Source organism: Borostomias antarcticus (assembly GCF_949987555.1).
Source record: "Borostomias antarcticus genome assembly, chromosome: 12".
Lineage (NCBI taxonomy): Eukaryota > Metazoa > Chordata > Actinopteri > Stomiiformes > Stomiidae > Borostomias > Borostomias antarcticus.
This window is the reverse complement of record NC_140245.1, coordinates 6,425,401-6,450,589: the sequence shown is the minus strand read 5'-3', so window position 1 is coordinate 6,450,589 and position 25,189 is coordinate 6,425,401. Positions and strand designations below refer to the sequence as shown.

At 42.1% G+C, this 25,189-nt stretch overlaps 4 protein-coding genes across 4 annotated transcripts; 1 reads left to right on the top strand and 3 right to left on the bottom strand.

Moving 5' to 3' along the window:
• Nucleotides 1–638: 638 nt before the first annotated feature.
• opn4.1 (opsin 4.1) lies at nucleotides 639–4,641 on the bottom strand (the record flags this gene model as incomplete). Its single annotated transcript, XM_084447246.1, has 2 exons — nucleotides 639–2,018; nucleotides 4,627–4,641. The coding sequence occupies 2 exons, from the start codon at nucleotides 4,639–4,641 to the stop codon at nucleotides 639–641; spliced, it is 1,395 nt and encodes a 464-aa protein (XP_084303372.1).
• A 984-nt stretch (nucleotides 4,642–5,625) lies between these two features.
• Nucleotides 5,626–11,851, bottom strand: LOC311316403 (uncharacterized protein; the record flags this gene model as incomplete). The annotated part of the gene is made up of 7 exons (XM_084447244.1): nucleotides 11,761–11,851; nucleotides 10,736–11,290; nucleotides 9,405–10,089; nucleotides 8,291–8,393; nucleotides 6,509–6,642; nucleotides 6,265–6,388; nucleotides 5,626–5,812 (listed from the first exon to the last, which is right to left on the bottom strand). Exons 2-7 carry the CDS (start codon nucleotides 11,270–11,272, stop codon nucleotides 5,626–5,628), a joined length of 1,770 nt encoding a protein of 589 aa, XP_084303370.1. The 5' UTR covers nucleotides 11,273–11,290; nucleotides 11,761–11,851.
• A 1,364-nt stretch (nucleotides 11,852–13,215) lies between these two features.
• LOC311316402 (elongation factor 1-alpha-like) lies at nucleotides 13,216–17,792 on the top strand (the record flags this gene model as incomplete). Its single annotated transcript, XM_084447243.1, has 6 exons — nucleotides 13,216–13,269; nucleotides 15,334–15,630; nucleotides 15,730–15,880; nucleotides 16,601–16,857; nucleotides 17,106–17,340; nucleotides 17,671–17,792. 6 exons carry the CDS (start codon nucleotides 13,216–13,218, stop codon nucleotides 17,790–17,792), a joined length of 1,116 nt encoding a protein of 371 aa, XP_084303369.1.
• Nucleotides 17,793–23,167: 5,375 nt separating this feature from the next.
• Nucleotides 23,168–24,946, bottom strand: ccr9a (chemokine (C-C motif) receptor 9a). The gene is made up of 3 exons (XM_084447058.1): nucleotides 24,875–24,946; nucleotides 24,598–24,636; nucleotides 23,168–24,302 (listed from the first exon to the last, which is right to left on the bottom strand). The coding sequence occupies exons 2-3, from the start codon at nucleotides 24,634–24,636 to the stop codon at nucleotides 23,253–23,255; spliced, it is 1,089 nt and encodes a 362-aa protein (XP_084303184.1). The 5' UTR covers nucleotides 24,875–24,946; the 3' UTR covers nucleotides 23,168–23,252.
• Nucleotides 24,947–25,189: the final 243 nt, after the last annotated feature.

The window sequence follows — 25,189 nt, the reverse complement described above, 5'->3', positions numbered from 1 at the left end:
TATAAAATATTAAATAATATATTTTGCACGTTTTTCTTTGGCGACTGGGTTACAAATGGTAGTCTACATAATATGATTTTACAACTATGATTATTTCTGACTGTAATGTGCCAGAATTGTGTAATATCACTATATGAAAGTAGCCTATTGCGACTACTTTCACCAATCACCTAATTTTCAGAAAATAATCCAAACAAAACAGATATGGTCAAACATAGGCTATAATTTTATTTTGTAAACAATATTTTAGACAGCAAGAGATTGTAGGCTATAGCAAATATTCACTGGGAATCTAGATTCACGTGACAAATTAAACTCTACTCTATACGCATGCCATACATATGACTTTTTGTTTAAATTATATATAAAATTATCTTAGTGATGTTCATTATCAGTTTTTTCTCGAAAAAAGCAACTTAAACTTGTGGTATATACCCTGTAGCTATATACAGACAAAAGTGTCAAGTAACAGCATTTAGTAATGTATCAAGTGTTTATTTCAGGAAACATTTCCTCAGATTACAATAGCATATCAAAATATTACAAGACATGTTTAAGGTGCTCATACAAAAAAAGTGAGTACTAAAGCCATGGCCAAGTGAGTTAGTCAGAACCAAAATGTAAAATACGCCCATTTTTCAGTTACTAGGGAGCAAGAGATCTTTGCCATCAGAGAGAGTAGTACCCACATCGGATGAATCACCATCAAATGCTGAAGACTGGCCAGTAAAGTTGGTGACCCCGAGGCTGTCAGACACAGCTTTCTGCTCAGCGAGCACAACTGGCTGTTGGCTGGGGATGGCGGTGTCGGTTGAGATCTCAGTGGATACGTGTCGGGCGACAGGAAGTGAACTGACGCTGGAGCCCTCTGCCTCACTCTCTGACCAGCAGGATTCTGTGTCGGAGGCGGAGGAGAGACGGCTTTTGGTGCGTGTCTGAACGCCTATGCCCAGAGTAGGCGTGAGCATGGGCCGTCGCGAGGAAGTGGCGCTGCCGGAGCTGAAGGGCGAGCGCAGCTCTTTCTCCCTGACGCGCAGGAACGAGCTCAGGATCGGAACGTAGCGTCCGATAGCGGCGCGGTACTTCGGGTGTGTGATGGCATAGATGATGGGATTGTGAATGGCAGAGGCCTTGGCGATGACCGCAGGGACTGAGCTCATGTACGGGGTGAGCAGGTGAGCGTAGCCCGCCGTTGCTGTGAGCACCACAACTGAGTAGGGTGACCAAGACACCACATAAAGCAATATGATCCCCAGTGCTATCTTGGCCATGCTCCACTCACTACAAAGACGCTTGTATGCCTTGTGGGTCTCCCCAGAGACCATTTCCTGAACCTCGCGCCCCGCCCGCCGGATGGCACGGAAGATAGCAAGGTAGCAGGCCCCGATCACACCCAGTGGTATTAAGAAGAGAAAGATGGTGTAGGCGCGCACCGGCATGGTGAAGCTCATGTAGTCCCAGCTGCAGGAGGTCTGGAGGCCCTCAGGCACATAGGCACTCCAGCCAAAGAAGGGTGGCAGACTCCAGCCCAGTGAGTAGAACCAGACAGCCACCAGCACCACCACAACCTTCTTCTGGCTCATTCCGCCGACAGACGCCATCGGCCGAGTGATGGCCATGCATCGGTCGGCGGCGATGGCCGTCAGAGTGATCATGGAGCAGATGCCAAACAGGGCACCGCAGAAGGCATAGAGCTCACAGGCGCGCTCTCCGAAAACCCATCGGTGGTGTAGGCTGGCCACGAAGAAGACAGGCGACTGGGTCAGGGACATGAGGAAGTCAGCTACAGCCAGGTTCACCACGAACAAGTTGCTGGGCGTGCGCAGGATGCGGCTGCGACAGAAGACATAGATGACCAGGGCGTTTCCCAGCACCCCCGTGATGCCCACCATGAGGATGACAGAGCCGATGATGTAGTGCGCGTGGTCCGGTACGTCCAGAGGAGGGAACGGGTGAGGGTGCTCCGCATGAGGCCCATGGCCGGTTTCCTGAAAGGGGAGATGCAGATGTTTATACGTCTGGGAGGAGAGATGCTGATGCTCCTTAGAGATCAGTTCGGACAAAAATCACCTTTCCTGGTCGAATGGTGCCGACTCATCCTATCTTTGTCCGAAAACCGAGTAACGCCAGGAACGAAGAGTTGTCGCGAAACAGGTGAGAATGCTCTTGGTGGACGAGAAGTTTGTCTCATCTATACTTTGTTCCTGGGCGAGAAAACACAATCAGTCTAGGGCAAAAAAAGCTGTCCTGTAGTCCTCTTCTCTGTCAACAAGCCTTGTGATTTTCTCCCCACCCAGCCAACTATATACGGCCCCCTGTTCACATTAGCTCTATATACTGTAGACTACCCTGATCAATGTGTTTCTAGGGTATTATTGACCAGGCCCCTGACTGCTCTAGTTCCAACCTCTGGGCGGTCCATTACCGAGAGCCTCTCTATTCATATAAAATGTGATGTGCTACATAATCACTGAACAATGATCAATCCCACTTTACCATTAAATAAAATTATGTTTGTAGATTCATGCTATTGTGTCGATGTACAGCATGTACATGAGTATGTGTTGAGGATTTGTATAAACTATGAACTCGTAATGTTATAGGTTCTCCTATGGGAATGTGAGCGTTTCCAATTAAATAAAATAATAAAATAGCTCATCCATTTTCACCATCTTTATTCTATCTTGTTGGTCAGACACTGAAAAGGGGGTGAATGCGATGGGATGTAGGTCAATCAAAAGAGAAGGACTTTATAGGTCATTAAATAGTTAATTGTTGACCAGAACAACTTGGCACCATTTCCTGAGTCAGACAATCTAGGTGTGAGAGAACACAACTCTTTGTCCTCAAAAAAGGTTGAGAACAGATCGTTTGAGTGCTTTTTACACATCTGATCAATTCAGCAGCCGGGCAAAATGTAGACCAGTGTTATTTTCTAACAGGATTGGTTACAATCGGCTGTTAGCATTGTTCCAGTGGCAATCACTGACCCAAAGTCTAACTGTCTATTGAATGGTAAGTGGTGATGGGAGTTCGCTCACTGCTCCCATGGTCTGGCTGGCAACCACAGAGTGCACTACAGGAGATTATCATACTGTACATGAAAAAGAAAGATTAAGTTATTGGAATTGATAGAATTGTACCAAACAGTAGGCTACACTTCTCTGAGACTAAATATCTGATTTCAAGTTTATGCCAAAACCAGCCCCGACTTATAAACAGTAAATTCTCATTTTTTATGCCCACAGAGGAAAAAAATACCTATCAAATTATTTACACTGGACAAAAGTAAGTAGACGTCACAGACAAATATAGGACTAATGCGGCCAGAGTTCTACAACATATGGAAGCTATTGGACAACAATAACAATGATAATAATAATTATTATTATTATTTAGGGTAAGCTAACATTTCATGTAGTGTGTGGCGCACACCATAAGGAATAAATAATATGCAAGAACATCATGACAGTAGTCTCAAACCTCTGAAAACAAATGTGTAACTAACAGAATATGACACACAGGTGCAGACCTGACCTGAAAATGCCCCAACAGTACACTGGCTTTACAATGGTCTTTTGTTCGTATAGTATTTCTACTGGGGGTTCTCTTGACAGCTGCTGCTGTTTTACATTTCAAACTTCATATGGGTTGATTAAGTACTGGAAGTAATACAGTTAATAATGTATTTTTTATTGGTTTTGAGTTAACAACATTCATATAATATCAGAAGGAAAATGATATTTGTTTAAATTGTAAACATTTTTAGCTCCTCCTCTCCACTCACCTTCCTCCCCCCCACACACAGTACAGAGACATGAAGACAAACAACCCAAAGACGAACAATATTAACAAGCAGAGTACACAATATACAAAATCTTATAAAAAGCACACAATGTACTGTATATACAAAGTCCTACTCATAAGGGACAGAACATGTTTGCTGTGGAGTACAGTACATGTTGCAGTTTGCATAAGTAGTAAAATTGTATACCTGTACATTATTTGTCCCCAGAATTGTATTCTGAACCGGTAAATTACCAAAATCACCATGTTCAAGGATCTTCAAACTGCCTCAAACACGTCTACTTCTAAGAATACTGGAAATAAGCAATCCTTTCCACAACATACATGAACCCATTTTCCTTAGGCTACATACCAACTGTATGAAAATATAAGAACATATTACAGAACTTCCATTTGGTTCAACTCATCCCAAACAATTCCGTAGACGAGCAGTGCAAACAAATGACATTGTTGATTAATTCCATTCTGCTAATTGACTTCTGCTGATCCACCGTTAATTCTGGTGGACCAGATCCAGTCGTGTGTACAGACCTTAAAGTTACCCCCAGGAGTTTATTTTTGGTTACGAAACAGTCTCATTTTAATGTGGGTGAATCTACATTACCCACACTTGTTTATGTGTCCATTTTCGACAAATGTCGTTTCTTCTATGTAATTTATTTTTAGATTATTATTTAGTGGTCAGGTCGTCCAGAACTTTCTTGGAATGATGAAACGATTTACTGCAGTAGCCTACGTCGCCGACAAGAGACAGAGCGAGCAAATATGACCATTATATATTGTCCAAAATAACGTTACTAGTAAGACCTATGTAATCACCTCGTCGGTGGCCATCGTTCCTTCTTCAAAACACTTGGCTCAGGTAGCTAAGGTTTACGACAGTGCACGGGGAGGCTCATGGGAAATGTCTTTTTGGGCGGAAAACACTTCCGCTTCCCGAAACTCCTCGTAGGGCCTTTAAAGTCGCACTGAAACGGACGTTTGAGATCATCTAACTTCCGTAGTTTGACGTATTTCCGACGCAAACAAGCTATGAGGGTGGGACATGCGTTTAGAGGAATTTGATTGGAACATTGACAAGTGAACAGGTTTTAAGAACTTTAGACAGATTCGATAGAAGGATAGCGTTGATTGACGGGTGGATGTTGTGAGATTATTGGCCAAAAATCTAAGGTACCTGTTGTCGTCATTGCACGTGACCTACCGTTTTCCAGGAAGTAAGAAATTATATACTTTGATATAAGATTATAACAAAAGTAGAATTTTTTAATTTTTTTGGCATACAACGTTGAATAGGTGAACACTATGACCAATTATGTGAACCAAAATGGGACAGAAATCTTTTTTCATTTCAGTGCGACTTTAAAGGGATAGTCAGACTTTTTTTAACTAAGGTCCTCATTTTCAACTTACCAATAATGTTGTTGACTGATGGAGATCATTTGCAGCTGATTCCATGCTCTCCCTCATTCAGGCGTTCACGTCTTGCTTCTTCATCGTGTGGGTTCGTTGTTACGTCCTCCTCTCCCCCCAGGCTCGGGGCCGAGGAGCTATCCTACGCCTTGCTACGTCTTTCTAATGCTACCGCAATCGAACCGAACTGGCGAATAATCAAGATAACTCATCTGAATGAGAAATTCTGAACTATCCCTTTAAACACTCCAAACATGTAAGGATCGACAGATAAACTAAACTCCTGGGATGCAGGAATCTTTGGTAGGAGGTACTGCGTGTCACCATAGAGATATCACCGGTTCAGTCTTGAGAGTAACACACACTATATCAAGTATTTTCTCAAATTCTCCACTCCTCCAGTTGTTACTGTGTTTTGGGGTGTTTAGCTAACTGCTGCTCCAGTACTGGGGACTGTTCTGTAGTGTGGTACTTGCGCAAGTGGCGAACAAGTAACTGGCGGTCGGGGCTGGAGTACTGGCAGAGGTGGCAGGGGAAAGATTCGCCCGTGTGATGGCGGCGTGCATGAAGGTCTAAGCTTTTCTTCTGGATGCTACAGCGTGTACATGTGAGGGAGAGAGAGAAAGAAGTTGGACCAATATGTAGTTGACTGCATTAAATCTATTTAATACATATTAGATGAGACCAAATGATGTTGGCCAAGTAATGTGACACAAAATAACTGTTGGAATTACTATTAACAATTAGCTGTTATTCTACAAGTGGGTTAGCTTATGTTGCTCTTCACACAAAAGGTCACAAATAAGATCCATCTGGTTTTGCTACCAATGCTAAATTGAGACCAGATCTGGGTCAAATACGATTTGTAAATACAAAGAGCTTGCTTCATTTAGTTTATGCAGATAAACAATAAAATAACGGACAAGCCCCAAAAACGCAAACTGTCAGAGATTAATCACTTTCAAGTATTTATTTCCCCTCTGTCTTATTGACCCCATAGCAGGACAGCCGCTGCAATGAAATCCTGGTGTTTGTGTGCATTACCTGCTGTAAGGACAGGACTGGCAGCGGTAGGGCTTCTCCTGAGTGTGTGTTCGGGAGTGCCTGCGTAGGGAACTGCTATCGATGGAGGCGTAGGAACACTGAGGGCATTTGTAGGGCTTCTCTCCTGTGGACACATGTCAGCTCTGAGTGAACCACAATACAATCAAACTAGATACACACAGCCCTGATCAATTAACTGTGATTGGAAGAGAATTTGTCAGGAGTATATGTAGGCTATAGCTACCTGTATGAACGCGTAGGTGCTGCACCAACGAGGCCTTGAGGCGGGTGCTATACTGGCAATGTGGGCACTGAAATGGTTTGTTCCCCTGATGGATTCCCATGTGGCGACACAAAGTCAGCTTTGTGGAGAACTTCCTGTAAATGCGTCAGCAGTGGGAAAACATGTTCAACTTGAATGAAGGACTGAGGGAGTTTGGCCTGAGGGAGTTTGCTCATTCAGTTGCACGGACAAAATAGGGTCTCAGGCAATGCCTGTAACTAGGCCTGCATCTTGCACCAAACCACTTTAACACAGAGCTCTCTGGGTACATGGAGTTACAGCAAGTTGCAAAGGGAAATGGGCGCATGTAGTTATGGCAGGAATTAGGCAATTCAACACGATAGATACATATTATCGTCAAGAGTCTAACGAACAGAATTAAAATCCGAAGAGAGAAATGCTTCAGCTATATTGGTTGTTTTCCGTATATACTGTACCTCTTACCATGCCATTTATTGAACTTTTGATTAAAATGTGAATTATTAATTTAGCAAATTCATTAACTTGCATATGTGCACAATTGTGTAGACTGAACTTGGGGTCCTGAGCATAGAAACATTGCACACATTTTCAAACTCCTCCCTTTTACCACCAGGAGAGGAGTGCTGTCACTTGCACACATTTGATTGGCATACAGTATGCTTGTGGGTCTGAGTTTTGGTCCAATAAAATACTAACGCAAAGCATGTGTGTGTCCTCCGTGTTCACATCCTTCGGGAGATGTGTGAAAGTACCCTCTGTCACCTCCGCCGAACTTGGGACAGCGAGTGCTACGAATATACATCGCCATCATGCATATTCTATACACATGCAGTGATCGAGGGGAGGAAACCATTTATGACAAACGGGATGAAAGAGTCCTCAAGTTGAGATGCAAGCCTGTCATCGAATCATAATAATATACAGTCTGGCCTGGCCACTGTTCAAGTTTTTGTCTGCCACTGAGAGATCAAAATCTATTTTTGATGGTGTCATATATAATAAAATCATCATGAAAAGCAAATGCATACTATGCATTCCATCAAGGGCCATGCAACACTATGGTCATGTGAGGCATGGCGTTTAGTGACTGACGGTTAAAAACATTGAACACTTCAAGGTATTTTAAAGTAGCCTCTACCTATTACAGAGGGCACAGCAGAAGCCTTTCCTCTTGGTGGATGTTTCTTCTTCTTGACCCTCATTCCTTTCTTTCTCCTCTGGACGTTTTTTTCTCCTGGTCAGCTTCAGTCCCTTTTTTTGTGACTGGCACCAATTCTCAGATTCAGCCCCTTCCAAGGCTTTATGGTAATTGCCTTCATGATGCAGATCTTTCCTCGAGGTACATCTGTTAAATTAAAGGATGAAGGTCAAATAAATGCATGGTTTGAGTTCCATCAACATCCTCAAGTCAAAGTTGAATGTGCTGTGATTGGAATGGAATTGAGTTTCCTTGAAAAGAGGAATTCCTCTATTTTGAAGTGTTATTTCTTACATTCCCCCACAAATATACGTACATACTGTACTACCAGATTGTTAAGCCAATGCGTAGCCTACTTTGTGTAATGAGAGATTACCCTGTATCTGTGTTGTTTCCTTTCAAGAGTCATAAGATTCCATTCATTTTCAAAACGCATCTTTAATCCCCCCCCCCCCCCCAAAAAAAACCAACAAAAAAACAAATAATTTCTACTTAAGTCTGTGGAGGTTATCCATCATTTCAAACAAACTGGATTCATTCGTCAGAGCAAAGAGGCTACTTACGCCTCATGGGAGTCAAGTCGATCACATAAATTGTCCATCTTTTTGTCCACGGTGGTCTTATGCCTGGAAAGAGTGTGTTTGTGTAGCTTGTCCGATGACTTATCTGAAAGTGGGACAATTGAAGCAATATAATATAAAGTATGTAATGACTTTATCTCTGAGTTTAAGGGATGGTTCAACAATTAACACATCCAGCTTGTTTTTCTACTTACCCAAGGTCACAGACTCATCCAGACACTGAGCCCTTTCCCCCATATTTATAAAATGCTAGGATGAGTATTATAAGGCTTGGACAACAGCATCATCACAATGCATTCTGAGTTCATGAGACCAGAGGTTTTGGAATGTTCTTTCTATTTATAAAGATATCTTAGAAATGTAAAAAGGTTTGTTTATGATCGCAACATTTGAGTTCATGGAAGGTATTACCTTTTTCATTAGCACAGGGTTTAGTATTATTTTCTGGTTAAACACCTCCACCTAATGGAGATTTGTTGAACATTGTACTGCATGTTGCATGCTCTGCATGCTGCATTCTGTCCTGCACTATTTTGTGCTGATCAACTGGACTATGTGAGAGCAGGGACCAAATGACTGGAGCTAAATGTTGATAATATTATTTGGGGAATTAATACTGTATAATTTATAAATACTCTAACTGACTAAATTAAAATCTTGAAAGCTAGCTGCTAATGCTCAATGATATTGTAGTAGTATTCCTACCTAAGCCTGCCGAGATCCATGCAAGCAATACAGGCCAGTGGGCACTGATATCTAAAAACTAAATATTTTTGGATGGATCTTTTTGGGGGGCGATCTAGACATATTCAAAAAAAGAAAAAGAAAATTAGACTATTTTTATTCACTCATTGTTGAATGAAGATGTATGGAACAATAATGTATATGTACTTTTGCAAGGGCAATTACAGCCTGTGAACATCAATTAACCTACTAACCCTAACCCTGCTGAATATAGGGGAAACATTAGCATCCTTATCTCAAGGCGAATCAACTCAAGTGTTTGACTTGAGTCCGAGACCCTGGGTATGCAAATAAGCAAGCTACATGTGTTAAATGTGAACTAATACAAAACACAGCTAAAACTTGCACTAACCACTGTAGTCGCAATGCAGGCACATGAAGCATCCCTGGGAGTTTCGTAGTCGAGTGTGCTTCCGTTTGTGGGCCTCACAGGATTTGATGGTTCGGAAGGTACGTGGGCAGACCTGACAGCTGTAGAGCCGGGAACGCTTCTCCCGCACCTTCTCCCACTGTCTCCTTCTCCTCCCATGACCCCTCCAGTGCAGCTCCATCTCCTTCCACCCACCAGCCTTCCACCCACACCGAAGACACTTGAAGCCCCTGTCCCCATCATGGGACTTCAGGTGGACCTCGAGCAAATGTTTAGACGTCAAAGTGGCACAGCAAAGGACGCATGTCAGTGTTTGCTCCCTGCCCGACCACTTCTTGGGGGTGAGGGGTTGCAGTGGGGGCTGCTGGGTAATCTTATCATCCAAGGAGGTGTCCGAGCAAACTTGGCTGACTGGGATCGAGGACAGCTTTGTGTCTAGGGTCTCTGCTTGGGTTGGGGGGGGCTTGGCTGTGGAGATACGGCAGAGTCCCAGGGTCATAAGGTGAGCCGACTGGGCCATTTCCTCATTCTGGTTCTCGGGTTCATCAACCGCTGAGCCAATTGGACAGGACAGATTGACAGAGACATCATCCTCCAATTGAAAGATGGAGTCCTCATCGTCTTCCTCTTCATGTCCCTCCTCTTCCTCCTCAAACAGAGTGCTTACCTATATAGGGGTAGGAGAGTTGGATAATTTGATTAGGCTATATGTGATATAAGAAAAGAGATCACTTTTAAGAGTTTATGCACTATGCCTAGATTGTTGCACATTTATCAAACTAAAGTACCGCTGCAAAAAGAAAATTTATTTCTTTAAAGAAGATTTAGCCCAAATTTAGACCTTCTTTGTTTGCTAGCTCTGGTTGTCCTCTTATGGACAGAACACAACAAACAATGTCAAGTGTGTGCATGCACTGACCATTTACTGTTCTTGGCAATAAACAAGCCATTTAAATGTTTACAAATAATCAAATGTACATTTTGGGCTAAGCTCAATAACTCTTGGTGCAACACTAATTTAAGTGGGAAAACATGATTACAAATTAGACATGTTGAGACATTTTTCTACAGTTCATATGATTATGAGTTGTATGTATCATTTGTGTACACTGAGTCGACAGTGTTTCCAGACATCCGTGTCTAAGAAACCCAAGCTGTTGTTGGAAGAACGAAGTGTCAATCTATGTGCAGAGCGTCTCCTTACACTGCTGGCAAGTCAATAAAAGACAATTTTTTGACGCTGTTTTCCCATGACCCAGAGACTCAGTAGGCTAGTACAGAATTGAGGTCCATGTTAAAAAATATGCTCTTACCTCACAGGTCTGTGCAACTTGGAGGCTTCCCTCTGAGTTTGAGCTCTGTCCTATATCACATGACCGTGGACTTATGTTGGGCAGCATACCATACAATGGCAGGAAAAAAGACATGCGCTCCAAGCCCATATGATCCATTTGGTTGTCACCATCCTTCGAAGCAGAATGTAGATCCTCCTCTAAGTTGTAGGGGGGGCCATTTTGGTCAATTTCATTGTCCTCTCCATTAACTCTCATCCCCACATCCACGCCAAGGCGTTCCCCATCGTCTTTGTCCAGACAGGAGAGAACAGGACAACTGGAAGCACCCAATTCATGTCTTTCCAACAAGTGTGTATTGATACTGTCTTTCAGGCCACTGGTGAACTGGCACACTCGGCAGCGGTAGACCTCTACCAAGAAGGCTTCTACTAATGCAGAAAGTTGATCCTCCGTCCCCTTGACGGTGCCACAGTACAGGCTGGAGGTGACTCTCTCTTCTAAGAGATGTAATGGCACGGGCCTTATTTCCTGGTAGTCATCTTTAACTGGACTCATTTTCTAAGTACCAGAGACCTGGAAGGCAACGGAGAGAACAGAGTGAAACAAAATCTTACTTTTAATTCCACACATGCAAAAAAAATGTCGCCTATGTGCAGCCAGACCGTACGCGCATGTGCAGCCAGACGAAATATTTGTGGACCGACCGACCAACCATGCCGTTCGCAGTAAAAAAAAAAAAAAAAGAAGCAGCCCCAACTGTATTTACTTCAGACATTGATGTGTTTTGGGAGCTAGAACTCAGCTGTCTAGTGGCAGTGTTATGTCCTAGCTTGGAGGTTTTCCCGGTGTCTCCCTCCCTGCATCTTCTCGTTAGCAAAATATCCAGTGCAACAGAAGCTGTAGGCTATAGTAAACAATTACATCTCGTGTAAGTCACTGTTATTCCTTCGTCAGCTGGCGGCACGCATGCAATTCAAACTCCCCAGATAGTTGGCTAAGTATGTTTAGTGAGTTAATTTTTACCTCGTGAATTTAAAACGCACCCTTTTCTCGCCGCACGCTAAATTTCTATTGCACTTCACCAAGAAGATGTGTGACTCCCTTTCTTCTTCTTTTTCAAATTTGCGGCAGACTCGATACTTCAGAGCGTATTGCTGCCCTCCACAGGTTAAAAACAGCATTCCAGTTTAAATCTCAGTGAGTGGAGTCCAGTTTCTCTCATTACAGGACACGCCCTAGATAGGTGCAGCTCATCCATTGATTGCACACCTGTGTGTAGGCTATATAAGACCACACGTAGTTCGTGTTTGCCATATCCTGATGAAGACGAAACATTGATACCGGTTTAGTCTCAAATTAAATTGCTTGCATCAGACCTGCCCGAGTGTGTGGCGTCTCCTCTCTTCCAGTCCATATACTTACCGCCTGCCTGCACCTCGGACAGTAGGTGTGCGTTTTCCTCTCCTCTCCTACCTACTTATGATCATATACAATGGTTCAGATCAAAATGTTGACAAAACTAGCACTTTTGAGAAAGTCTGATATTTGCTCTAACACTGTTTTGGTCATACAATGGATGTGGGTGGGCACTGTGAAAAATCATTCAAAAAACATGTTAAACTCTCAATTTCAAAGACAAGAAACTCACAGAGGCGTTAGTTGGCGTTCTGACATATAATTCGCCATAAAGTAAGATTCTAGTTAATCTGGAAAGGCTTTTAGCATGGAACTATTTAGTCGCAGCACATACGTGTGTAAACTTCCGCTTGAACAATAACAATAGCTACCGTAAGTAGTTCTGCTTCCTGATTCCCCTCTGCGGATTGATCTACACATCTACAACGGTCGCGTCAATACAAGTCAATGGATTTCATAAAATGATCAATAAAACCCTACAGGATTCATACTTTGCGGCGAATTTGATGTCAGAACACCAATGGACACCAATTACCCCCTCGGTGAGCTTCTTGTCTTTGAAATAGAGAGTTTAACCTGTTGCGGTCCAGCCAAAAAATAAGTTCAATAAAGCAATGTTCGTTTCCCAAGTGTGACACTGCACTGCCCTCTAGTGGATGATGCATGGAAGGGCAGTGACTCTAATGTTTGAAACGGAAGATTAGACGAAAAGGGAGCATAAATAAGCTAGTATAACTGAACATGTTTTTTACGGTCACTATTATGACTGGTGGGATTAAGCCCTCTTAGGTTTCCCAAAATGTTAATGGAAAAAGTGTAATATGTTAATGGAAAAAGTGTAATATGTTTAGGCTATCTAAGCACCCTAGTCTAATGCCTTCTTTATATAGAGTGCTTTATGTTCCAGTATGGGTCAACCCCTTTTTATAATGTTTATTTCCTGTGTCTTATAACTTGTTAATTTATTTATCTTTTTTTAAGGCAGAATGGGAAAGGACGACACTAAATGTCACAAAAACATTGTGGTCATTGGCCATGTGGATTCCGGAAAATCCACAACCACTGGTCACCTTATTTACAAAATGGGAGGGATCGATAAGAGGACGATTGAAAATTTTGAAAAGGAAGCAGCAGAGGTAAAGCTAATTTCAAATCATAGTGTCTCACCACAAGCAAATCAATCCAACCATGGTTGAAATAAGAACTGTAATGTTGCTGGTCAGTTGTGTGTAGTCAATAATTCTACAGTCTTCAGTCTTAAATTTGACAGCTTTTTTAAGAAAATAGCCTGGTTTAGATCTTGTCACAACTTCTTAATATACTTTTTACCATGGCGTGCAAGCGATGCGAAACCGCCGTGGTCTGTACACTATTTCAAGTCACTCTCACACTCATGGACAGATATGGAGTCACTCATGGACAGATACAGTTGGGCCTACTCATGGACATTACATTAGCGCAGGCGCAGTGCTGGGGGCGGGGGCGGGGGATGGTGGCGGCAGGTGCAGTGTGATTGACACATTCCTCAGCAATTGACACGCCCATTCATTAAAAAATAATTTACAATGTAATTTGCATTACCTTTCTATGAAATTGAAACATGAAAATGGAAAGTGAGAGGTTTTGAAATCCAGATTTCTTCATATACAAATTAGTGCATTCAACTATGAGCACAACCAACATGGCAGTATACTGATATTTCACTGACTGATTGCCACTGGAATCACTGCTACAGCATCGGGTTGAGCTGAGAAAAAGACACTTCAGACTTCATCTACTGAGGCACCCCTCTGCTTTGTGGTCAAATGTAATATGTAAATTCTGCTCACATTGAGAGAAGTACAGTATGTCATTAGAACTGATATACGCGCACAGTACAAAGCTATGATTCTTGATTTACATCCTCATAACACGCATCAGATTATTGGAATATGTTTTAATTTTAAATAAAGTGTATTATGCTCACCACATGGAGACATCGGTCATCATCATCATCATCATCCTGATCTCACAAGCTCACCCTCTGTTTACCTCCGCAGATCAGTCTGGCTTTCCCCCCCATCTAGAATGATTTCCAGAAATTGGAAATGTGACCGGCCCAATCAGGGACTGCGTTCTAACTGCTGTTCTGTCCCCCAGTGGAATGCAGTCCCTGATTGGGTTCTGTAGTTTGACGTGAAATACAGGCCACTGGCAATATAAAGCTAATGGCCCCCCAAGCAACGAGTGGTAACGTTATCATTAGTAGAATAAACACAGCCATAAGAGCAGTTATTGCAGAAATAGATAACAGGAATTAAACAAAAAGTATGCACTAGTGGAGTTTCTCAGTGGAAAATACGTTTTCATTGTTCTTCTGACTGGATTCGGCAAAAGTTTTGTTATCCTGATTGGCGGAAGGAGTTTGTCTGTCAAGGCAAGTACTCCCATCGAAGTAAATCAACTGAAATCATTCTAGATAAGGGGAAGGCCAGACTGATCTATGGAGAGAAACAAACTGGGTTTGCGAGATCCTGTTGGTCTACAGGAAAGGGAAGCAGACCAGAAATGGACAGGTTTGGGAGTTGACCCGTAGTCCACTGTAAGATGTTGCAAGACTTTTTTTCTTCTTTTTTTTTTTTTAAAGTGAGGAAACCCGTGAGGAAACCCATTGCCTTAGGTAAATTGAGTAAAGGAATTTACTTAACACGGGTAACAAAGTTCAATAAACTCATTTGAAAGAAGAACAAACAAAGAGAACAAAACCTATAGCAAACTCAGTCAAAATAGGTGATGTCAATAGAGCACCAAAAATTAAGTCAGATAAATGTATGTTTCTAAGTTAACATGGCATCATATTTTACTGTGGAGCGTGTATATTGTGCATGATTGGGAATCGGTGGCCTTCCAACTCAACACTTTTTCACAGTTTACTTGAAAATATTTGAACTTGTTGAGATGCAATGCTGCAATGCAGTTTTAGGGAAATAATCAAATGCTGTCACTATTAATCAAATGCTGTCACTATTAATGAAACGATCAAATGTCATAATTATTGGGGATTCATGCGTGTGAAAGCAATAATGCAATTTGGTTGCCATATGGCCCACTTTGGGAACAGTTTACAAATGTGTGTAGACCCAGTGTGGTGATGTACACAGTATGCACCATTCCTAATTAAACCCAACAAATAAGAGATACTGACAGTCGTGTTCCACTAGGCTGATTGTGCGCTGCTGATCGTAGCCGCAGGAAAAGGCGAGTTTGAGGCGGGCATCTCATCAGAAGGGCAGACGTGTGAGCATGCCTTGCTTGCTTACACACTTGGAGTCAAGCAACTCATCGTGGGAGTCAACAAAATGGACAACACAGAGCCCCCGTACTGTGAAGCGCGTTTCAAGGAAATTACTAAAGAAGTCTCAAGCTTCATCAAGAAGACTGGCTACGACCCGAAAGCAGTTGCTTTTGTGCCCATCTCTGGCTTCTATGGAGACAACATGGTAGTGCCAAGTCAGAATGTAAGTGTTGAACAATGTCTCTGAGCTTGGTTTTAATTGTAAGAGGGATACTTGAATTCAGTAAGGTATGATGTGAATGGTTTTTGTAATCTTTTGTAGATTAATTGGTTTAAAGAGTGGCACATTGAGCGCAAGAATACCACAACGACTGGAAAAACGCTTGCAGAGGCTCTTGATTCCATCCAGGTACCAAGCCACACTACTGGAAAGCCACTGCAACTGCCTCTACAGGATGTCTACAAGATTGGAGGTAAGCTTCGAAATAGAAGGTATACAATTGAACTTTTGCTATTTAAGACTGACCTGGAGGAGATTTGGGATAGGGTTGATAGAGTTCCCAACCTTTCTTCCCCAGAGCCCCCCCCCCCCCCCCCCACCCCAAGTCATTGTGAACATCCAGCCTTTGTACTCCCTAAGGAGGCCGACACACACTGGATGTTTACGACTTGGGGGGCACAATTCCATTCCATTACGTTAGGGTACATTGAGGCGCTTCGACAGTTTAGCAGTAACGTTAATGTTGACGCGATTCAGTCTCAGATTAATTAGTTGTATTTATTTGGTATTTTAATGTAGGAGATACAAAGCTTGTTGGCCCTTCATCAGATATAATCATGTATTCTGTTATAATTGCTGTGTGACATGTCAATGACATGATTCTTTACAAATATTTGTCTGGCTAAATATGATATTAAGGCCTCAGATTGTCTGAGGGCTGGCACACCTCATTGGCGCTCCCCTAAGAGGGGTCCGGACCCCAGGTTGGGAAACCCTGATCTAGACAGCAGAACCTTCCCCCAGTTTTTATGCACTTTTATCCATTTCACACATTCTGGCCTACAACAAAACACATTTAATTCCAGACAATGATATTCACCTAGAGGATTGACCATGCCATGCTCACTTGAATCATTTGAACGAAGGAATGAATAATTGAATGAATCATTTGACTCTTCCTCTCTCGTTCAAGGCATGGGAACTGTGCCCGTAGGGCGAGTGGAGACTGGATTATTGAAGCCAGGAATGATAATATGCTTTGCACCACCGATGATCACCACAGAGGTCAAGTCAGTGGAAATGCATCACGAGTCCCTGACTGAGGCTCTTCCTGGTGACAACGTTGGCTTCAATGTGAAGAATGTCTCCGTCAAGGAGATCCGACATGGAAATGTGGCGGGAGATGACAAAAACGACCCGCCCAGAGCAGCAAAGGTATTTGATGCTCAGGTAAGTCGATAGTTAAAGCGACGCATAGAACAGTATGTCTAATAATATTTGCTAATTTGCTATATTGTCTAATATACCTGTAGATTGAATCTGAAGGGGCCCAGGGGAAAGGAACATGCTACTTATTATTCATAGTGTTTTAGGACTGATCAGAAATCACATTTTACTGTTCCTCTTCAAACGTGAGTCAGCAGCAGGAATTCCACCTGAGTGTGAACTTCAAGCTGTTGTATCCCCTCATCCTGATGATGATCATCCTGAACCATCCTGGCCAGATACACGCTGGTTATGCCCCCGTGCTGGATTGCCATACAGCTCACATTGCTTGCAAGTTCACTGAGCTGAAGCAAAAGATTGATCGCCGTTCAGTAAAACTATTGGAGGACAGTCCCAAAATGGTGAAGTCTGGAGACGCAGCCATTGTTACTTTGACCCCTACCAAACCAATGGTTGTGGAAACCTTTCAAGAGTATGCTCCTCTCGGTAGGTCTGACCCATCTGACCCCTCTGAATATGAGAAAAAGCATCTTGTGTGTGACACTGGCTGCAGGAAAAAAATAATTCCATTCTTTCAAATTGGAATTTCCTCTCCAGTTTTAACTTGGTAGGCTGTAATGATAAAAGCTGATAAAATGATGCCTTTTGTATTTCTTATATACAGTCAAGTGAAGAGAGGCAGGAAAGGAGAAGGTTGATAGAGAGTTATTGATATAGTGGGGGGGTTAGGCTACTAAGTATGAGCCATTATGGAATAATCATGTACATACAACTTATGATCAATAGCACTATTAGCAAACACTTTTTTCTTCGCAGGTCGTTTTGCTGTGCGAGACATGAAACGGACAGTGGCTGTTGATGTCATCAAATCAGTTGACAAGGCCTTGAAGACTGAGGGCAAAGTGAGAAAGCCTGCTGCGAAGGCCAAGGGCAAATAAAGATCCCACATGAATAACTCTGTGGAGATAATTGGTAGGGTTGACGGTTAAAGAAAAGAACTTCAGTATGATCACCATACAGTAGGCCTATGTGAAGTTCATCAACATGTGCTTTGTATTTGTGAGCAGCCTTATAGAATAATGTTTTGCCATTTTTATTGCAACAATTCTTGTGTGGTAATGCTGTTTTCTTTTGCCCATGTAGAGGTTTATATATTCATAATAGAACCAAAACGGTTCTAGGCAGATTTAAAAATTTCCATAAAAAGATCAAGTCAAATTGTTTTCAGGAAACATTCAGGGACTGCGTTCTAACTGCTGTTCTGTCCCCCAGTGGAATGCAGTCCCTGATTGTTTATATTTAGAAAGTGGAATGCAGTCCCTGATTATATTTTCAGGAAACAATATTCTTGTTCAACATTTCCTACCTCTGTGATGCTTTTCATGGTGTTTTGCTGCAGCGGTTTTTAATAATCAGATGTTGAATCATACGCAAAATGGAAACATTGCTACTGTATATGCAGATTTGAAAATTTCAATAAAAATATCACATCAAATTATCTGCAAACTCCACCAGATTATTATTCCGCATTCTCAGGTAGCTCTGTGATACTTTTCATGCTGTTTTACTGAAGCATTTTTTAAATTTGATAAGATGATAAAATCATAACATCATATTCAGTTCTAGGTTTTCCACATTCCTGCCCTATTGTTTTTTTACACTTGATTTTGTACTTTTGGACGCACACGAGTGTTATGGAACCTTCAAGTCTAGCACAAGTACACTGTGAATGGCAAGGAAGGGTCATCTTGGCTCCCTTAGCGGCATTTGAAGACAAATGGATGAAGGTCAGATGGTCGCAACATTATTAATATACTGATTGACTGCAAGTAAAGAAGACAGTGTGTGGGAGTTCTTTTTCTCTACTAAAGTTGACCCTTGGTCCTATCCAATGTACCTGTCACACGATAGATGTGCAGAAATTCAACTTTTTGCAAGGTATGTTAACAACTTTGAGGCCACTAGACTCAAGCATCACATCAATCATGCTTCAGCATTCCAATGAGTCTGAATAAAACCTCTAGCAGTCGGGTTCTGTGTCCTTTCCCAATGTTTGTGAACAACCACCACGCTAGACAAAGGTCAGCAACCCATGTCTCTATGCCCCTGTAGAATCAATTCTAATGTGGATCCAGGCCCAGGTCACAAATGATGTAAAAAATCATGAATGGATCTAGAGTATTGTAGTATTGTTGGTAGTGTGGCCATGTATCAACCAGATAGACTTTTAATACAGAAGGCCACCAGGCTTCTCAAACAGCAACATTAATCTCAGTGATAACATTGTATGCTCTAGTCACTTACGATTAGTGATGTACATCTCCTTTGAACAGTACTCATTAATATTGAACACTTTTACTATTACTGTCCATGTTCCCCTTATTTACTTGCTCTGGAATGGCTGCTAGTGTTTTCCTGTTATTACACAGGATCTCAGAGGTCGTTTTATTGGCCACACAACAGTTACACACCAACACACTGAAGTGAACAGCAACACGGAACACACAAACACATGCATTTCAGCGCTTTTCAGTGGAATTCGTCTTCTGCATTTTAACCATCCAAGATGTCCTCCTCCAGGGGTAGCCAGGAGCAATGGGCGGCCTTGTGAGTGGCGCCCGGGGACAAAGTGCTCAGTCCAAGTCCTGGTCAGGGACAGGGCTGAAGAGCATCTGTTCTTCTGCAGGTTTTTCGTATTGGGTTCTTGGGAGGAAAGCCTTTTGAATATGGGGAGAACATGCAAACTCCCCACAGAAAGGCCTGGCAGATAACTCACCTGAGTACCTGACAACTCTGGGGAAAACATCCCCAGTGCCAACAACGTCCCAAGCAGGAAGCGAACTCAGAACCTTCTAGCTGTGAGGCGACAGTGTTGCGCCACCTTGCCGTCATATGTACATTTTTACTACTTTTGCTATTCTTGCCCTTATTTGTCTCTTCTGACTCTTTTCAACATTTAACATGTTTTATGCCTACTATGTATAGTTTGAGAAGTACCAGGATCTGAACAGGACCCGTTTCCTTGACCAAATCTGTTAGCCAGTGGCTAAAGACTGTCAACACCATACCAGTAGTTCAAGTCCAAGCAGGTTCTTGCAGGTGAAACTCACTGTAACTAGTTTAAACTGGGGTTGTAAAACATTGCCATTAAAGTAATTGCTGCAAACAATACAAATCCTGATTTTCCAAAATCACAAACATATACCTGAGAATGGACTAAGTCTTTATTTAGTTGATCATTTAACCATTTTAATGAGCAGGGGCGTGCTGGCCATCTGTAGGCTAACTGGCCTGCCCCCCCCCCCCCCCCTGTGCTTTACACAAAATACAATAAACATTAAAAACACAAAGGACAATAACAGTACAGAAATATAAAAACACACAGAATATCAGACATGCTGGTATGCATGCTGACATGCTTTGTGGAAGATAAAGATTTAGGCTGTTTGTCTGGTTTGTTGCAGCGAACACTCTCTGAAGGAGACAACATCCTCCAAAACAGCCCCCTGTCATTGATTAGTACAGAAGGGAGGGTGCTTCTTTTGAGTCTAGACTTTATAAACTCTTGGCTTGTTTCAGCCATTCTTTCTGCCGACCTGGAACGAGTACAGTAAGTTGGGAGGGGGAGTACACAGTTACTTATAAAGTTATCTATCTGTTTGTCTGTCTGTCTGTCTGTATCTACAGTATAGGAGGTGAATTATATCCACAAACATTAAAATGGATAGAATCTCAGGTCATGTGTATATATTATTAGACATTTTATCTGAACGTTTAACTTAAGTCTTGAGATGACAAAATTGTTTGCGCTCTTCTTGAAGTGTCCTTATGGTATCTTTCATCAGGTGCATAAGCCTTAAAAAAACAAAAGACAAAGTGCTACCATAGTGAAACAACAAAAAAAGAAGAGAGAACAGAAACATTTCGGTCAACTGACTGCCACTTTAGTCTTCCCATATATGGTCTCAAAATGTGATTCCAAATATGATCAGGAAACATGTGGTGCATGATGATATACAGTATTTTCACACCTTAAATATGCACTTCATATGAGTGACATTTTAGGAGCAGATGGGCATGCTCTCCTAATGGCAGTGTGGTGTCACATCCTGTTACTTTATTGATTCTGGTAATGTTTTTTTCATCATCTGAATTTGGCTTATCAAACAACATTAAGTTGAGGCTGAAGGAGGCATGTTCTTGTTTTTATTTCTCCAAAATGGTCCCATCAGATTCTATTTCTCCAATAATAACACAATTTATGGCCAGAACGCAATAGCCAATAACAGCAATATTGTTACTATGGTGTGTGCAAGTCTCAAAAGCTGCACTAACAACATAGAGTATCCATGGGACATGATTCTGATGTGCAGTGTGGTGTATATGCAACAAAATAGAGGTATACACATAAACATATGAGGGCTTCACACAACTCATCGGTTGATTCTGTAATTCCATTGCAATTAATTGTCTATTGTTGCCATAGGACAAATATGCGATGGCCCTATAGCCAAAAATCTTCCTTAGGGCATGCTCTCATTAGTATCAATATGGTTGACGTTAATATAAGGAAATGAAACATTAGCTAATGTTAGCTAAGTTATTCAATATTTACCCACTTATCCTCTAGATCTTTTCCAATGCTTTCCTAAAGTACCCTTATTTCATGATCATTTATATAGCAAGTTGGTTGCTAAAAGCATGGAGCTATAGGCTAAGTTTCTGCATAGGCAGATTTTAAAATTTCCCTAAAAAGATCAAATCAAATTGTTTTCATTCTTGTTCTACCTCTGTGAGGCTTTTCATGTTGTTTGACGGTAGAGTTCTTTAATAATCAGATGTTAAATCATACGCAATATGCAATGTCCCATTCAGTTGTAGGTTCTACACAATATTAATTGATATGTCCCTAAGGGGCTAAGGGGTTACCTAACAACAGAGGCAGCTAATCTTTTTATGCACCCTATGATTGAGTCTCAAGCAAACATGACAACTCTGAAACCAATTGAGACCCTTTACAAACGGACATTAAAAACACTTGACCGAAAAGCCAACAGCTATAACCACTGTCACGTAGTAACAATGTACACTATTCACTTTTGACAGTTTTAACACTTTGCAGATGCTTGACTCTTCTTTAAAATCTTGCATGGGCTTGCACCTCCCCCACTGAGTCAGTTCATAAAGCAGAAGGATAGTAGCGGCAGGGCAACAAGAGCATCCACCAGAGGGCGCTGTGCTGTTCCATACAGACAGTCTTCTCAGTCAGAGCCACCCACCACTGAAATAGCCTTCCTACTGAATTAAGCGCACTAAGTACATAACCTTTCAACATTAAGAACTGTCTCAAAGCAAACCAAATCTGCAACCATGAGTCATCTCATCTCATCTCTGGCGCTCTCATTGTCTTTGTGTGTGTATTTATAGCCTTTGTAATTTAGTTGTGCATTTTATTGTATGTATTCTGAGGTATTAGATTGTACTGTATTGTGGTGCTTGCCACCATTTGTTGAACTACCGTGGGACTACAGATGAAAATTATGAAAGATGAAAATAACTGGTGCATTTACATGGACGTGGAAATGTTGATGTTGACTGATGTGCACTGTGTCCCTTTTAAATCAAATAAGTCCTGATTGTGTGCAGTATTGAACAAAGGCCACGTACAGTATTTTAGTTCATACATGTGCAGCATTGTTTGAGTTTTGCTTTGCTTCTACAGCTTAATGGGCAGTGACCATGAGGCGAGCAGTTGGGGTGCCAAAAAGTGTCCATTTTTATTTACAGGACTTGAAAACCAGAACAAACTTACAAGCAAGCTGTATGTCTTTTACAGACACAGTTTGTAAAATGACAGACACGGGACATGGAAACAGAATACAGATACTTAAGACTTGAATCAACATGAAAAAAACAAGGCACATAATATAATAGTAGATACAGATGTCCCGGTGGGGGTCCCTTATATGGAATATTTACACGTTAAATATTCATCACAATATAAACAAATACATGCTTTCCAGGCAGATACGTACATGATATTTACAAGACAAACCTCCAGCCAGTTTCTGACTGTACATCCAGAATGCTGTTGGATCTTAATAAATTAAAATTTGCTTCATAAATCATCCTGTAGCCCATTTTGACTCATTGCTTGGATTTGAGAGAGCTTTTGTATCACACAAGTGTTTTTTTTACCTGTAGGTTAAAATATAAAGAGGAAACCTATTTTCCTCTCCCTAGTCACAGCATTAAGCTTCACAAATAGCTCTACTTCTGAAAACCAGCAGACTTGCTTCAGCTGCTTTCTTTGAGTTCTGAAAACAGACGCACATAGCCTAGGCACAGTTGTACAGTATGGATCCAACCACTGAACCCTTACTTTACACTCCCAGCCCTCATAAGGAGAGCGCCTGAGTGGCGTCCGTGTCAGACATGACAGAGGAGCGCGCGGGTCCCCCATGTTTACTAAGCTTTCCCTGACTAAGCCAGCAGCCATAGGACTTCAGAAGCCTGACCACATCTGTGCGGAAACGCACCCCGACAAAGGCATACAGGAAAGGGTTAAGGCAAGCGTGTGTGTAAGCCAGGACCTCCATCACTTTCCTAGCCATGTCAAACTGCTTTGCTGCCTCACAGTCGGTAAGGGTGAAGTTGTTGGCTTGGGCGGCCTCCACCACCAGCACACTAGTATAAGGTAACTGGGAGAGGATAAACACAGCCACTACCACCAGAATGACACGCAAAGCTTTGTGTTTTTGGAAGTTCTTGGTTTTGAGCAGAGTGTGAATGATTGTGGTGTAACAGAACAACATGACCAGGAAAGGCAGGCAAAATCCCATGCAGATCTGGAGCAGCATTACCAAGACCTTGTTTCGGTTGCCTCTGTTGTCCTCATAAACCATGGTACAGTAGAGGATGCCGTCCGGACTATTTGTCTTGGCAAAGATGAGCTCGGGGATGGCCAACACCACAGCCAAGAGCCACACAATGGTGCACACCAGCTTGCTACAGATAAGCCGCTGCCTCTTAGAGTTCTGTGCCATGGTGGTCTGCACAATGACCACATAACGGTCTATACTGATGCAAGTGAGTAGCCACATGCTGCTGAAAAAGTTGATCTTGTAGAACGCCTTGGTGACCTTGCAGAGGGCCACTCCGAAACGCCAGCCCTGGGTGGCCTCCGAGGCCCAGAGTGGGAGGGTTCCCAGGAGGAGGAGATCGGCCACGGCCAGGTTCAGAAGGTACACGTCGGTCATGGTCTTGAGACGCTGACGGAAGTGGATGTATATCCAGACCACCGCCAGGTTGCCCAGCGCCCCCAGGATGAAGGTGACCACGTAGAGGGGGGGCTCATAATGCCCGCGGAATGCCCTGACAGACGATTTGTCGCACATGAAGTCCTCATAATCTGGAGTCGGTGTGAGGCTCTCATACTCATCATACTCCTTTGAAACAAGATACCATGACTTAAAACAGATATATTATGCAAGAAACGTAGATGACACTTCTTTGACATGCTGGTATAATTCCAGTAATAGTGATTAGATCAGTGCTTGGTATTACACCTGCTACTTCAATCCCAAATAATTCAAAATAATATTCAGGTAATTACCTCGTTAAAGTGGGCAGTTCAAATTACTGAGATTACTGCATTACTGAAAGGTTATTGTGGCAGTGCACTGCCACAACACAACTACAAACACAATTGTATAATACTATATGAATGGAGAATGTCAATACCTGTGATCCATCTGAAATTACGCCAGATATTACTTCCATCTAGTGAGAAAATGCCAAGAAGGAAACAAGATTTCATGTAACTCACAACCAGGGCATGTGCATCTCAGTTATTGGAGTACTACTGTATGCAACATTGTGAACAACCTGGCTAGTCTACTGATGATATTGTGTGATCAAACAAATTCATATTCAGACTAAATGTAACACAATGAAAAATATTAACAAAATCAACTATAAAATGTCTGTTCAGAAAATAATGATCTACTTCTTTACTTACTTTGTGTGAGCAAGATCAATCAGGAGCCTTATTACAAAACAAAAGTCATTTGGTAGCTTACTTATCATTCTGCTGTTGGTGCAACTGTCTGGCTAGGAGTTGGCTATATATACAGCTTTTCAAAGCGTCAGTAAAACCACAAGTGACGTGCGTAAACAGTCAAAGCAGAAGCAATATTCTCAGATCAAGTTGGTGGGGGCAGGGTGCTCTTTGCAGCTTCAGTAAAAGATGATGAAACTTTGCATAGGTTTCAGTCATTAGGGAGCTTTTATTCTGAGGTATCAACACCAGACTCAACTGTCCTCCTGTCAAATG